The sequence below is a fragment of the Morone saxatilis genome, unplaced genomic scaffold (assembly GCF_004916995.1).
Source record: "Morone saxatilis isolate NCDOM2014 unplaced genomic scaffold, NCSU_SB_2.0 Contig22, whole genome shotgun sequence".
Taxonomy (NCBI): domain Eukaryota; kingdom Metazoa; phylum Chordata; class Actinopteri; family Moronidae; genus Morone; species Morone saxatilis.
The window spans coordinates 26,252,754-26,266,317 of record NW_023339785.1 but is presented as its reverse complement, the minus strand read 5'-3'; the positions used below and the strand labels follow the sequence as shown (position 1 = coordinate 26,266,317).

Sequence of the window (13,564 nt, the reverse complement as noted above, 5' to 3'; positions counted from 1 at the left end):
GTGTGAGAGTGTGTGTGTGTGACATCAAGGTTTAAAAATGAGGTGGAAATCTGAGTACGATTCAAAATTCAGGGGAAAAAACATCCGAACGCACGTCTTCATAAAAACACAGTGAACACGCTGACCGGCCAATCAGACGCAGGGAAACTCACACACACCCACATTAATGTGTGTTCAAGAGCCAGAGAACACACACACACACACTGCAGCCCAGGGGCCCAGCATGTGCAGGGGCTTCAGATTAGATTAATATTTTCTAAAATAATTGAATTTGAGGAGTCTGATGATGCTGTGGAACAATGTGTCATATAAAGAGTAAACCTGGATCACAGTACTGATGGAGAATAATGTTCAGATGTCCTCAGGGTTGGTTCAGTAAGAACCAATAATCAATAAGAATCAATAATCAGTCTGTACTGCTGTTCAAAGAGCTGTAGTGCCCCAGTAAACTGTCTACTGGCACTGGACAAAATAACTGAAACACAAATACAAAAGCACAAAGCTCAAAAATAAGTTAAAATATCTTCTGTGTCCCAGTAACACCCGTACCAGTAACAATAACACCAGTAAACACCCAGTACCAGTAACACCCGTACCAGTAACAATAACACCAGTAACACCCGTACCAGTAACAACCCGTACCAGTAACAATAACACCAGTAACACCAGTACAGTAACAATAACACCAGTAACACCAGTACCAGTAACACCGTACCAGTAACAATAACACCAGTAACACCAGTAACACCAGTAATCACAGAGCAGTGATCCCGCAGTCGTTCCAGTTTATAAAACATTCCCGACTATCTGCCACCCCAGGGGATGATGGGAGTTGTAGTGTAGTGTGTGTGGACAGCTTGGCAGCATATTGTGAACCAGAGGGAGCGTCGAGTGGAGCAGCTGCACAAAAACCTCCACAGACAACAAACACTGAGAAACAGCCTGGAAACAGCCTGTAAACAGCCTGGAAACAGTCAGCTGACTCAGGGGGAGGGTGGGGGGGGGCTCCTCTCTGTAAGTGAAATGGATAAAATGACTCTGCAGCTACAGTCACACACTACCTGACATTTGTGCCATTAAATATGCAAATATAATTGGTGGCTCTCCAGGAAACTCCAGGCAACCTTCAAGGCTCTTCCAGGGAGCTCCAGGGGAGAAAAATGTTAATGTTCATGTTAAATGAATTCAGCAGCAATGATCTCAGTTTAAAGCCGCGGAGAGTTTCATTATCTGCAGCGTTGGCTCACTGTGAAGCACAGAAGTTAGCATTGGTTAGCTTCGTTTACTTTATTGCCCCAGAAGCTTTACAGACTTCATTTAGCCAAGTTAGCATTTGTTAGGAACTCATTTTACCCTCTTAGTTTACACTTTTTAGAGCCTCACTTATGGACAAACTTAGCTATAATATATATATTTGTTAGCTACAATATGAAGTTAAAGAAAGAAAAGAGAAGCTAACGTCAGTCTCTTCTTCTCTTCTGTTGTTCGTGTCAAATTATTTTTAAAACAGAACCTTTGAGTCCAAAACCAGATTCCATCAGACCACGGGGGTTAAAACTGACCTAATGAAGAGGGCCACTGTGAGTCTGTGAGGGGTCAGAGGTCGTTTACTGCACATTTCCAGGAAATACTCAGGTCCTTAAAAACCATCAGAATGTCAGTCAAGGTCTTATTCTTTCACTCTGAACTCAAACTTTCCACAAGTTCAGTCTCAACACAGTGTGAGTTCATGTCCCATAATTCAGCTCTCTCTGTGTCTTTATTTTGTTTTCCAGGTATCCGTCCGTATCCTGCAGTAACCCCGCGATCGTCATGTGAAATCCTCGCAGTGTTGCGAGCTCTCCGGGTCGAACTGAAGGATTTCTTTATTCTCTCTGGATGCAGAAGATCCTTCAACTTCTAGTCTGACGAAATCCTCCTAAAACCCGGCAGATCAACTGTAAACCGCCTCAAGGTAAAAACTAAAACCTGGACCTGCTCTTTCCTGAAAAGTTGACATTTCGGAGACGTGAGGTCTGACACATTTCATCACGGCTCAACGGCTCCTCGGCAGCTGATCTGAGTGCTGAGATCTGTTCTGAGGTCAGATAGCGGCGCAGCAGCGCTGCTGTCAGAGCCTCCAAATTAAGGTCAGACCTCCAAATATCAAAGATCAGCTGATTAAAATAAAGAGATAACGTAGAGCCGTAAGCAGCTGGAGGGGGGCGGCTCTTTGGGGGGAACCGGATCAGACATCAGACTGAAAACCTCGACGAGTTCCTGACCTGACGAGTCCTCTCTGACCTGCTTCTGTCGTTACTCAGAGCAGAAAACAAGAGTTCATTCTCCCTCATCAGGTCCTTCAGTCTCTGTTAGACCTCCAGGAGACGTTTCCTCCAGCTCATCACTTCCGTATCGTCTCTTTAACCCTGTACGTGGACCACATGTCCCTCCAGGAGGTCCTTCCACTGGAGGAAACATGATGAGGACTAACCCTCACTGAGCTGTTTCACTGCACTGTAACCCTGTGATTAGCTGACAGCAACAAACAAATAACAAATAATGTCATGAACAGGAACTATGGGAGCCTGGAGGTCTGACCTAAAGGAACTAAAGGAAGTCTGGATCCAAAGACTAAAAAACTGGACTACAGACCTCCATCCAGGAGGCAGAGCCACCATCCCCAGCAGTGGCGGACTCGTCTGAGGGGCAGAAACTATAAAAAGGGCCCCAGGAAGCAGGAAGTCAGTAAATGCTTTTCTACTAACAGAGAGAGAGCTCCAACCACGTTGGTTCAAACAACGAGTGGATTGATGGTGGAAAACAAAAAGATATTGATTTCTGTGTCTCCCACTGTTTACCTGTTTCAATCTGGAAGGTCCGTCTTTCTTTGGGGACGTAAACATGAAGTCTAATGTTTCTGTGGGCTGAAACTACTCTGAGAGTTATTTACACTCCAACATTTTATTGAGTCTGAAATCAGGAGCTTTCTACCAGAAATCCCATAATGCAATGTTGGTATAGAGACATATAGTCACATCTTCAGTTAGCTAATGTTAGTAAAACACTCACTCACTGATTTGATGTAAACTGACGAGTTAGTTAGTAGTGTTTTGCTAACATTAACTAACTTCTGAGTGCAGAACTAGAAGTTAATGTTTTGAACATTGATGTGAGAAATTAGCAGCTAAGCTAACTAGCCAGCTAGCTCAATGATATTATTGTAACATTGGTGGAAAAGACCAGAATAAGGCTAGCTATAGTCATTACACCTCTTTTGTATTTATTACCTGTTTAGCGTTGAGATGTTACAAACATAACTAGCTTTTGGTCAGCTAGCATCTAATTTCTCTCATCAGAGTTTCGTTCATAACTTTAATCTCCTGTTCGAGGTCACTGACATTAATGTGAGAAATCAGTAATAGTTTAAGCGTATGTGGCCACCAGATCTGGCCCATAATTCATTGCTGTATTACGGCCGAGGCCAGACAAATTTTTGCTAGCTTATAAACTGATTTGCTAACACATAACTTTGCTAACATAGTATATTTCTGACAAAAGCTAACGTGGCTACAAGAATACGTTAAACAATCTATATTTAACTAATTGATTTGAGATAATACAGTAACTAATGTTTGTGTTTGTGAGCTAACGTCCAGCCGCTGTATTTGGATCATAAATCCTGATAAAAGTTGTTTTCCCTATAAGATAAAATATAAACCTGACTGCGCTCTGATTAACCTGCTGTTACCTAAAGGTGAGATCACACAGTCAGAGACAGTAATGCTTTCTCTGAGCACTCGTAGCTCATTTATAAAGAACATCTTCCTCTCCAGTTTTATGATTCATTTAACACTCGCTGCTCACGCCTGCCTGAGCAGTAAATTCTTAATATGTACAACATGCTTAAATTATTGCTCCACATTCAATGCAGGATAGACACCAACGATTTTAATTTAACGATTTAACATTTGTGAAATACGTTTTCTTTTGCATACACTCCGTTACTACACTCCGTATTTAAAGGGACATTACAGTGTTTCTATCAGTCAGTCACTGGTTTCTATCAGTCAGTCACTGGTTTCTATCAGTCAGTCACTGGTTTCTATCGGTTGGACACTGGTTTCTATCAGTCAGTCACTGGATTTCTATCGGTTGGACCACTGGTTCTATCAGTCAGTCACTGGTTTCCATCAGTCAGACACTGGTTTCTATCAGTGAGACACTGGTTTCTATCGGTTAGACATTCGTTTCTATCAGTGATACACTGGTTTCCGTCAGTCCGACACTGGTTTCTATCAGTTGGACACTGGTTTCCGTCAGTCAGTCAAAGTTAGTACTCTGCTACAACAGTAGGTCTAAGGCTTCTGAGCCATGTGTAGTATTGTGTAGTATTATTATGTAGTGCTATTAGTACACTAATCAGCTATAAACTGCAGCTTAAAGTCTCTCTGTGTGTTTTCTTTATTTCTGTGATCATACGTTCAGAGAGCAGGTTTATCTCTCACTCATCAGTCTGACAAATGTTTCTCTTTATGTTCATTATTATTCCAAACAGGCGTCTCGCAGCTCGTACAGCCGCTGAGGTATTTAATTAAGTGTCTGACTGCTGATGGCTGAACGTCCAGCTTTATTGAACCAAAATTAAAGGGAAAAAAAGAAAACGTGGCCATTTGAATAATCGCCTGGGGCTTGCCTTTCAACCATTTCATTTCAATATCTCTCCGTGCCACTTTAACCTTTCCTGCTGCCGCTCCAACGCGCAGACTGAAGGAAAATAAAATGTTTCTGTGTGTCACCTGAAACTTCTCAGATTCAATAATTACCAACACATAGGTTTACAAACTGGATCTTTTTCTTTTTTCACTGTCAGCGGCTGTTTATTAAAGGAAAATACCGTACAGCTGCACACAAAACCAACCAGATTCATCTAATTCCTTTAAAGCATCCCTGTATGGAAGTCTATGGCTGCTAATATTAAAATAATTTACATTTAATTGAAATTGAATCCACCATTTGTGCCCATTTTATTTATTTTATATTGTATTCAAAAAGGCAGATTATACTTTATTGTAAAATGTTCTCCAAAATCAAAATAAAATTGATAGCTCCGTCATTGAACATTTCAGGTTTAATAATTTTAACTTAGTAAACAATGTGCAAGTTGATTTTATTGAAAACAAACTCAGACCAGGATGTGATCAAATTCAAAAGTTCGGTGTGCAATTTAATTTTGGCAGTTATTATACATTGTCAAATTGTTTGGAATTTCAAAAGTTTTGTTTTGTTCAAAGATCCTGTGCACATAAATGGAAAATCTAATTTAAATGGTTTTATTTTAATGTTGGCGGCCATAAACTTAAATAGACAAAGTTATATGTTGTTATTTCAAACAGTTTTTTAATGGACGTCAGTGATGTTTTAGTTTACAGTATTTGTAGAAAATGATCAAACAAATCCCCAAATTACTGTTATGGTCCTTTTCTTAATATCAATATATCTTTATTGAATAAATATCGTTAATGTATTTCTACATATTATATATTATATAACTGACTTTTGGTTGTTTTTCACGTGTTGTAATCGTTAATCTTCTGCTTTAATGATTTTAATTTGGATTTTTCATTGTTGAGATTTGAGTGTTTTTGGACTTCCTGGATCAGTTGTGATAAAGTTTTATTGGAGATGCCGGTAGTGGAAGTTTAAGAACTGTTTGTGATACTGGTGGTAATAATACTGTTTAAATATAGAGGAAGGATATTGAATTTACACACACACACACACACACACTCACACACACACAGAGCTGATTGGTTGCTGATAAAGAGGAGGAATAATGATGCAACCATTACAAAGTGAATGTAACTTACTCTCCTTTGAAGTCGGCACCGAACCACGCCGGACGGTGGGGCCAAATTAAACACACACACACACTTTAAAAAGAACGAGTAAAGATAAAATTACACCTAATTGGCACAAACAGCTCGGAGAAAACATGTTTTTTTTTGCGCACTGTTTTCCTGCTGCAGATTTCAGGGTTTTAGAGCTCGCTGCTATTCTCCATCTGTTTGGCGGCGGCTCCACTGCGCTGCGCTGGGACCAGCGGTCAGCAGCAAGGTGAAGCCAGCCGCACCATCTGGCCTGACCTTGGGCCGCACTCGGCGCAACAGAGGCTCAAATATTTGAGGCAGGATCGGAGAAAGGAGGGACAGAAAGAATGTGTGTCTGAGCGCTGGTTCTTTCATCAGGTTGTTAAAAGCGAAGACTGTTTGCTGCTCTCCGGTTCTTCAAAGTGTTTTAAAAATCACACGAGAGACAAACCTTCTTATTCTGAATCAGCAGAAAACACTGATGGGTTGACAGATCTTCTTTTGGATAAAAATACTGATTTACTTGGAACAAGTGTTTGTATTGTGAGTGGCTCTTTTCCACTGCGGGAACGTCACATAACATCTAGTTCTCCGACCCCTTCAGGGACGAGTTCCTGGGACTAACTTCAGGCTCAGGAGGTCTTACTAAATAATCATTCTTTTGCACTTTTTGCACATTAATACTGTACATTTGATCTTGTATATATATATATATATATATATATATATATTTATATATATATGTTGTTTGTATAATATGTCATTTTATTATCTTGGAGTGTTTCCCCTGGGATTATTAAAGTATTTCTGATTCTGATTCTGATTCTGATACAACTATAGTGCTATTGATCCTGAGTCGGCAGGCAAAACAAATAAAATTAACAAAAAAGTACAAAACTGGTTCTTTACACTTGGGAGGCGTTATTGGGATTGTGTTTAAAGTCTATTCTGAACGAACAGAGTTAGGTGGTGACGGTATTTGTTGAGTTTTATTTTGTTTCTGCCTAACCCTAACCTAAACAATTAACTGTTTTTCTTAAATGGAGGTTGGTGGCTTTGAACAGAGCGATACTACAGCTTGTTTAGTACTGGCCAAATTTCACAGAAAGAATAATGTATTCAATATTTACAGTGTACCTCTTCACTTCACTGTCTGATAAAGGTATAACGTGCAGGTTGACAACATACTGAAGTTAAACTCTAACATGAACAGTTCCCTCGCCAAATTGAAGCAAAACAACAAAAACCTGGTCAACAAATATGGAAAAAAAAAGATATATTAATGACTCTCCTATTAAACTCTGCTACCAAATCTTTGACCTTCCGCCCAGGTAAAACCGACGCGTTCAAAACAGTGCAGTCAATCTGATTTATATCACAATTTAAAACGTACTTCGTATTTATTTATTTATTTATTTTCCTTCGGTCCATTATTCCTCGCCAGAAGAGACAGAGCGACCACCTCGTCCCACAGGACAGACTGAATGTCAGCATCCATCTTTTCATATTTCCAGGCTGCTGTACAGTTGGATTAACGATGAAATCCACATCTTCAGTTAATGGCCATCCAGACGGCCGAGAGACACATACTCCCACAAGAGAGAGAAGAAGAAGAGAGGGAGAGAGAGAGAGGGATCCTGCAGTTGGGAGCTCTGTAAACTCCTCTCTGAGCTTCAAACAGATCTGTATTTCCCAGGAATTCTCTCCAAATATCTGCTTTCACTTTCCACCTGAGGGATTTTGAGTGTGTGTAGTTCACATAGATCACGGAGTTTCAGTGGAGGCCTCTGCACAACGGCTGAAATACCGCAACCTCCAAACGCCTGATATTACAGCAAAACAAGCACATCGCTTGCAGATGTTTCCTCCAGGTTCCTCCCTTCACAGGTGCTTCATCAGCACAGGAAAACGGGAAGATTTCTCCTTTAACTAATGTAATCGACCAATCACATCGTCAGATCATCAGCAGATAAAATGAATCACATTCTTCATTTAATATTCAGTTAAACTGACTGTTGCCTGCATTACACTGACCACCATCAACAACACGACAACACAGAGTATAAATCACTGAGGTTAAAATGTTTGTGGATCCTGAATCTTGAATATGATTCTGAACTCTGTCGGCCACCCGGAACTGATGGAAAAACTGCTGGCTGTACAGCGAACAACATATTACACCAACAACAAACAAATATCAAACAGATGATACATAACACACAATGGTACACCATTATACACACACACTTATACACACACTCTATACACACACACTTATAACACACCACACACACACTTATACACACAACACACACACACACTTATACACACACAACACACACTGTATACACACACACAGAAACACAAAATCATTCTTAAAGGTGATTTATTGTATAAATAAAGTTTGTTTGTTTATTAATGTACTTTACACACACACACACACACACACACACGGGTGGTCCTGAGGCGTTACAGACCCATAATAATCTGTATCTGTACAAACAGGCCATTTTTTTTTTTTTTTTTTTTTTTTTTTTTTTTTTTTTTTCAATCAATGAGACACTTTATTTACAAACATCATCAATGATTTTTTAGAAGGAGACGAAAATGAGCTGTTGGTTTCACGGCAACCTGCAGTTAGTGTGTGTGTGTGTGTGTGTGTGTGTGTGTGTGTGAATCACGACAACCTCGAGGGTCACAATCTGCTGAAACAAAGCATCATGGGAAATGAAGGCTGCCTGTATGCTGGACCTGCCAGCCGTGCTGACTCCTGTTTCCTGTTTGAGAAGCTCGCACACCAGCCCGAGAGCAGACGAGTGTGTCATCAATCACCAGATCAACCAATCAGAATCAATCAATGTCTGCAATATTCTTCGTGGTAAAAAATAAATTTAATTCGATATAAACTGTAGTGGTCCACTTCATGTTTGAGGCTGACCTCACAGTGAGCGCTCACAGTGACCTCAACAGTGCCCCCTCCTCCTCCTGGATCAGGAAATCAGCCCCCCCCCCCCGTGGAGGACTGTGGTACGTGATCCAGATCATTGCAGGTCCTTGCTGTGGATCTCATTTTCTCCTGCGATCCAGCGGCGCTCCTAAACGCCTCATCAACATGTTTTAATCAAATTAGCGAGCAGCCAACAAATGACGTTTCATTATTATCGAGGATAATTCTAATTGCAAATTCAAAAATGTATTCTGTGGGAACAAGGTGGTTCAGTAATATTCAGGGAAATTTCATATTAAATGGGGTCGCGCTGCATTATGTATGCTAAGTATGCGCATTGTTCTTTTATTTTTAACTTGCGGGCCCATATGCGCGGCTTGCCTCGTCCCCGGAGCAGGTGAAACAGGCCCCTGAGTGTTTTCATTTGGCCTGAACAAACGCCACGAGACCGCTTGTCAAGTGCTGTATGGTCGGTGTCAATCTCCGCTCCCGCTGCCACGGTTTCATTTCCTGGTTCCTGAACTCCGCTTTGATCCGGCGGTGGAAGTGGCGAGTTGTGAGTTGTGGCCGACAGGAAGCTGGCAGCTCGTGTTTTTCACCGGCTGTTTGTGCTGCCAGCAGTCAGTGATGACACTGCAGCGTCAGCGCAAACAGAGGCAGGAAGTGTTACACAGGCAGGAAACAAACGGCACCTTTCGACCACCACCACCTGCACGCCGCCACCACAACACACACACACAGATACACACTGCCAACACACACACACACAACCCACACACACACCAGACGACACACACTGCCAGTACACACCACCACACACACACACCGTCACACACCACAACACAACACAGATACACACTGCCAACACACACAAACAACAACAAACACACTGACTCTGCAGTCACTCAGTATGGAAGTCACCATCAGGAAACACAGGCTGCGTTCACACTGCAGACACAAACTGAGCCAGATCTGATGTTTTTATGTACAATGCACAATACCATGCACTGCACCAGATAGAACTAAAAGATCATTTTCATCTGTAGATACAGGGCGGAGGTCACATTAGACTGTTTTTTCATGATAGTGTGAACGAAACAAATCACATTGAATCTGATCTTGTCAATTCTGATTCAGTACTTTCATATGTGGGTCAGAATTTACGCTACTTGTTGCTACGTTGCTCTAGACTGACATCCTGTCCTCTGTGACCTGTGACCTGTTCACACTGGAATCTGAAATGGGCCTGGAGCATTTCCAGTTTTTCCAGTGAGCTAAACTTTGGAGCAGTATTTATTTATACCAACATGCTAGCATGACATGGTTGGTACCGACGGATGTGTTAGGTCCTGTAGTTTTATATGATACCAGTATCTTCACTCCAGCTTTAAAGCAGAGACGCTGAAAGACAGTGTGAGTGGAAGAGGGAAGGATAATCCTATCCGATCTCAGGAGTAGCCTGATATGGGCCACATTTAACAAAGCCGAACAAAAACAAATCATATCTGATCAGTAAATCAGAATAGACTCGCAGTGGGAACGCAGTCGTTAACAGGAGTGTTTTTAGTTTTATTTTTCAGCATTTTCTGTCTCTTCCCGCCTTCAACAATCAGCTCCGAAACAACTGACGAGTTAAACAACTCAAAGCTGCTCACCTGGAAAGACTTTAACATGTCTGACTGAGAGAGGTGAGGGAGGAGGGTGAGGGAGGAGGGAGGCATACCGGAGGGGAAAGACTACAAAGCAGATTTGTAGCCTTTGAGATAATAGGTGTCATTAAATTTGTAGGCCCTTTTCTCAGGATCGCTTTTAGACAATCGAGTTGTTTTAATGTTGGAGGAGCTGCCCAGTCCTCCATTTGGCAGAGTCCCAGATCAGCTCCATCCTCCTGTTGGAGGAGATGAAAGCTCCGCCGTGGAGAGGCCAACAATGCCTGGCTTTTTGGGGAAAATTGAACATCATTTACACAGAATTACTGTTTCTATTTGAACTGCGGGAGGAACGAGAGCTCTGTCAGAGACATTAGACGGAATACTAAAACCTGCAGCCCCACAGGTGAAAAAAGCAACACTTCCCTCTTTAACTCGGCTGCTGTCAGAACACACCGGAGGCTGGGACCTTGAATGTTTGATAAATAGTGGAAAACCTCCACAGCAGCAGCACAAACTCAAATCAAATCTTTATCGAGATGATCTCCCCGACGGCGGCTCGTCAGACCTGCAGCTCCCTCCTCGACGCTTTCCCCCCCGAAGCTTCGGCGGCGTTTTGTGAGGTGTTAACACGACGCAGGATCAGAGAGGAGGAGAAGGAGGAGGAGGAGGTCCCGAGGAAAAATAAAGATTAATTAAAAAGCAGCCGAGTGTGAGCGAGCGCCGTGACACGTTAGAGGACCGAGTCACTTAATGAACTGAGATCACAGCTCCGCCTCCTCCTCAGAGATGCAGTTTATTAGGCCGACACACACACACGCCGTCCGGACGCCTTTCACAGCACACGGCGGAGCTCTAACTGCGGCTCTTTCTGAGGATTTTATGAATGACTCATCAGTCGTAACCCGAAAACAAAACCTGCAACGACGGCGCTCTCGAACCTTTAGAAAGTTTCTGACACCAAGAAACAGAAACTCTCAGTTCTCTAATGAAACATCTTTTATCACCGGAAGAGAAATATTCATAATTCTTACATTTATTTGGATTAAAGAAACCTAACAAATGTGCCTTATAGTTTGTTCACACAACTTCCTGTCTTAGCTGATATTGATCCTGATCAGCCAGCGTCAGTAATCAATACAAACATTAGAGCGTTAAGATATTGCAGAAGTTAAAATAAAAGAATAACTCATCCAGGTGTGACAGACAGACAGACAGACAGTTTTTGTGCAGTAAACCTGTTTGTGTGTTTTTCTCTGCAGAATTGTGTCTGTCAGTCGGCGTCCGGAGTCTCAAAGCTGGAAAACCTCTGAACGTCTCTGTGGACGACCGACTGAAGGAACCTCGGCCCGGTACTTCCTCCGGACCGGGGGACGTTTCTGAACCAGACCACTGCACGGCGGCATCTCCAGACTGTCTGGCTGGTCATGAGGAAGAAGAAGAGGAAGACAACGACGAGAAGGTGTCTCACTGCTGCAGGGTCTGTGGGAAGTCCTTCGACAGGAAAGGCTTTCTTATGAAGCACGTGGAGAAACACCTGAAGGAGGCAGAGTGTCTTTGTGGTCTGTGCGGCGAGCGCTTGGAGTCGAGTGACGGTCTGAGGCTGCACCTTCAAACGCACCGCGACAGCAGCCGGACCTGTGACATCTGCGGCAAAAAGTTCCCCTCGATCCGCGCTCAGGAGACGCACCTGCGGCTGCACACCGGAGAGAAACCCTTCAGCTGCCATGTCTGCGGCAAAGTCTTCAACCAGAAGGGCAACATGGTGACGCACATGAGGATCCACACGTCAGATAAGCCGTTCAGGTGCAGCGTCTGCCACAAAGAGTTCAGCCACACCGGCTCTCTGGAGCGGCACATGAAGACCCACGACGGACAGAAGCCGTTCAGCTGCAAAGTATGCGGGAAAGGCTTCAGCAAGAGTGCTGAGCTGAGGCGACACGTCCGGAGCCACGAGTCCGACGACGCGCCCACCGCCAGGAGCCGACGCAGGAAACCGAGTCTGACTCCGTCTCACTGCTGCAAGGTCTGCGGGAACGCCTTTCACAATAAAGGTAATTTTGTGCGGCACGCAGAGACTCATTTAAATGATCCTGAATGTCGCTGCGGCGTCTGTGGAGAGCAGTCCGAGTCCTCTGAGAGTCTGCAGCTTCACATCCAGAGCCACAGAGAAACCAGCAGGATCTGTGACATCTGCGGCATCAGCTTCAGGGACATGGAGATCCACATGAGGACGCACACCGGCCAGAAACCCTTCAGCTGCAAAGACTGCGGCAAGGACTTCCCCAGGAAGGGCTCTCTGGAGAGACACATGAAGCTGCACGCCGGCGAGCGGCCATACATCTGTGAGTTCTGTGGGAAGACGTTCATTGAAAACACCGTCCTGAAGAGACACATCAAGAGCCACACAGGAGGGAAGCCGAGGATCTACTCCTGCGAAGTCTGCGGCAAGAAGTTCACAATGAGCCAGCACCTGGACGTGCACAAGAGGATCCACACTGGGGAGAAACCGTACACCTGTAGAGTCTGTGGGAAAAACTTCCGGCAGATCGGCAACCTGGACTCCCACATGAGGATCCACACGGGCGAGAAGCCGTTCATCTGCAGCCTCTGCGGGAAGAGGTTTCGCCAGAAGATCTCGCTGGAGACACACGAGCGGTTCCACAAGAAGGAGAAACCATTCAGCTGCCAGCTATGCAGCAAGGGCTTCGTCCAGAAGATCGACCTGAAGAGACACATGCTGACGCACACCGGGGAGAAACCATACAGCTGCCGGATCTGTGGGAAGAGCTACCAGGAGAAACGCTCAGTGGACTCACACATGAAGGTTCACACCGGAGAACGAGCCGCAAAAGAGTCGACTGTTACGCCAAACTTGAAAAGACAGGAAGGAGTTCAAAATGACTTCATCCAGCTGTGACCGACAGAGGAACTGACTTCATCCAGCTGTGACCGACAGAGGAACTGACGTCTTCCAGGAGCTCAGGAACTTATTGAGGAACTTACTTTCCACCGCAGGATCAGAGCGTGTGAGTGAACTGGGACTATCATCCCTCATCGGTCTGTGGAGCTCTGAACCTCCAGTTGGGCTTTACAGTCGTCTCCATGTTGGTGTTTAG

General features: G+C 43.7%; 2 protein-coding genes across 2 annotated transcripts in view; one reads left to right on the top strand and one right to left on the bottom strand.

Annotated features, from left to right (window-relative positions):
- LOC118333399 (transcription factor COE3-like) overlaps positions 1 to 8,674 on the bottom strand; it is a gene marked incomplete in the record, with an annotated part of 64,521 nt that extends 55,847 nt beyond the window's left edge. Inside the window, 1 exon segment of the mRNA XM_035669006.1 lies at positions 8,537 to 8,674. Within this exon segment, the coding sequence (XP_035524899.1) occupies positions 8,537 to 8,674 (138 nt within the window).
- Positions 8,675 to 11,617: 2,943 nt separating this feature from the next.
- LOC118333680 (gastrula zinc finger protein XlCGF57.1-like) lies at positions 11,618 to 13,558 on the top strand. The gene has a single exon (XM_035669428.1). The coding sequence runs from the start codon at positions 11,962 to 11,964 to the stop codon at positions 13,363 to 13,365; it is 1,404 nt and encodes a 467-aa protein (XP_035525321.1). The 5' UTR covers positions 11,618 to 11,961; the 3' UTR covers positions 13,366 to 13,558.
- The last annotated feature ends 6 nt before the right edge of the window (positions 13,559 to 13,564 follow it).